The sequence below is a fragment of the Myripristis murdjan genome, chromosome 24 (assembly GCF_902150065.1).
Source record: "Myripristis murdjan chromosome 24, fMyrMur1.1, whole genome shotgun sequence".
In the NCBI taxonomy this organism is placed as follows: Eukaryota; Metazoa; Chordata; class Actinopteri; order Holocentriformes; family Holocentridae; genus Myripristis; species Myripristis murdjan.
In genome coordinates this window covers 22,495,010-22,496,829 of record NC_044003.1, presented here as the reverse complement: position 1 = coordinate 22,496,829, position 1,820 = coordinate 22,495,010, and the positions used below count along the sequence as shown (strand labels likewise).

Here is a 1,820-nt window from a genome sequence, read left to right as displayed (position 1 = left end):
TGGCCACCAGTGCCGGACCAAACCATCCTTCACACAAAGGAAAGGGATAAATATGGTACTTTTGCTCAAGTTTACCATGAAATTATTCTTGGAGGCCACCATTTTTATTCACCTGGTCCACTGACACACCCTTTGCTGGAGCTTCAGCCTGGGATCCCGGCTTGTTGATTGTAATTACCTGCCAGCTGTCCATCATTAACTTATTAAGCTGTGCTTGGTTGAGGCAGGTCTCTTGCAGCATTTATAAACCTGCCACATGCGACTCAGTTTGCTTGTCCAGTGTTGCCCCATTTGACATGATGGCTGCTTGTGGTTTCTTGTGGTAAGAGACACTTTGTTTATTGGTGTCCTAGTTGTGTTTTTTGGGTGTGTTGATGGTCAGAATGTCTAAATTGTTCTTCTGCTTCTTTAGGGCTTTAACTATGGCTATGCTGACTCAGGATATTTGCTCTTACCCTGTTAAGAAAGGTAAGATTCTATTTAGTGATATTTTGTTGGTAATTTTTTTTTTTTTTCCTTCCTTAACCGTCTCCTTTTTAACCTAGATTTTGAGCCAAGCTCTTCCTATGGCAGTGGTCATCATACAAACTCGGCACCAGCTGCTCTGACTTCCACCCAGTACTCACCTGGAGCTTTTATTCCCGGTGTTGCTTCCTCTGAGGGGGTTTCAATGTCAACCACCTATCAAGCGGTGCCACGCAGGCAGCCTGGCTATCAGAGACAGCCGGCCACTTCCTACAGCTCTAGTTCTTTCTCCAGGCCTGAGTCGGGATACGAGGGTGGCTCAAGCCGCCCTCTGGAAAATCCTCAGATGCCAGACTTAACACAACCAAGTGCTCCTTTCCAACCAGATTCTCCCCCAGGTAATAGAAGCTACTAATTATGTTAAATTAGTTCTTTGCATTATGTGCAAGCCCTCTGACCTCAAATCAATATTTGCTGCTTGTCTGTGTTTAGTTTGTTACTAATAACTCAGTTATGCTTAAGGTTTTTCCTGGTCTGTGGAACCAAGTCTTTTCCGTTCTACTGAGGAAACTAGCTTTGGCTCCAGTGAAATGGCCCCTGCACCACCAGTACCTGGTTATGTGAGCCCACCTGTACCTGATAGATTGATTCCACCTCCAAGTGGTCCAGAGTTCCAACCAGGAGAAATGTCTCATTTTGAGAACCACTTTGAGCATGGAAACTACCAGAGGGAGACAGAAGAGCAAGGTTATCAGCCACCACCTCCTGGTATCCCAGTCCCTGCTGAGCTAGAAGGCTTCACTAGTGAACCTCATCCAAGACCAAGGCCATTTTGGTTTGGGGGTCGTTATCCTTATGATTTCATGTTCCTGACTGGCCAGTACCCTCCAGGCACAGTCACTCACTTCAGCAGCAGCTATGAACATGGGAGAGACCACTGGCAAGATGCTCACTATGAGAGAATCCATGAGCCTTTCAGCGCCAGTGAAGAACAGAGTCAGACTTATCCCAGTGACTTTTCAGACCTTCAGAGCTATCAGCAGCCACAATTGGAGGTGCCAAGTTATCTGCCTTACAGCAAAGGTGTTGATGAAGTTGGTCAGACCACGGACGAAGAAGGGACTGCTTCAGTTCCTTACCATGGGGGTTATTCACAGCCCAATCTGTCTGACCAATCCTCTGTGAGCAGCCAAACCAGTGGATACAACATGGGCAAGGTATGTTTCAACTTTGAGTATAAAGCTGGGCTTGTGTCATGACTGGCATCCTAACATTCTTTGTCCTGTCTTTCAGGTCAGTGGATACTAAAGGCTTTCCCTCCAGCTGTGTTCAATAAAGAGCTTGCAAACTGTCAA

General features: G+C 46.3%; 1 protein-coding gene across 1 annotated transcript; it reads left to right on the top strand.

Annotated features, from left to right (window-relative positions):
• Positions 1–218: 218 nt before the first annotated feature.
• LOC115355732 (tyrosine-protein phosphatase non-receptor type 23-like) lies at positions 219–1,820 on the top strand. The gene is made up of 5 exons (XM_030046595.1): positions 219–322; positions 413–468; positions 546–863; positions 988–1,682; positions 1,759–1,820. Exons 1-5 carry the CDS (start codon positions 297–299, stop codon positions 1,771–1,773), a joined length of 1,110 nt encoding a protein of 369 aa, XP_029902455.1. The 5' UTR covers positions 219–296; the 3' UTR covers positions 1,774–1,820.

Bases quoted from the DNA above. Each gene is read 5' to 3' on its own strand.
- LOC115355732 (XM_030046595.1), top strand. From the start codon at position 297: ATGATGGCTGCTTGTGGTTTCTTGTG. The intron at 323-412 runs GTAAGAGACACT...CTGCTTCTTTAG, and splicing joins GCTGCTTGTGGTTTCTTGTG to GGCTTTAACTATGGCTATGC. The intron at 469-545 runs GTAAGATTCTAT...TTTTTAACCTAG, and splicing joins CTCTTACCCTGTTAAGAAAG to ATTTTGAGCCAAGCTCTTCC.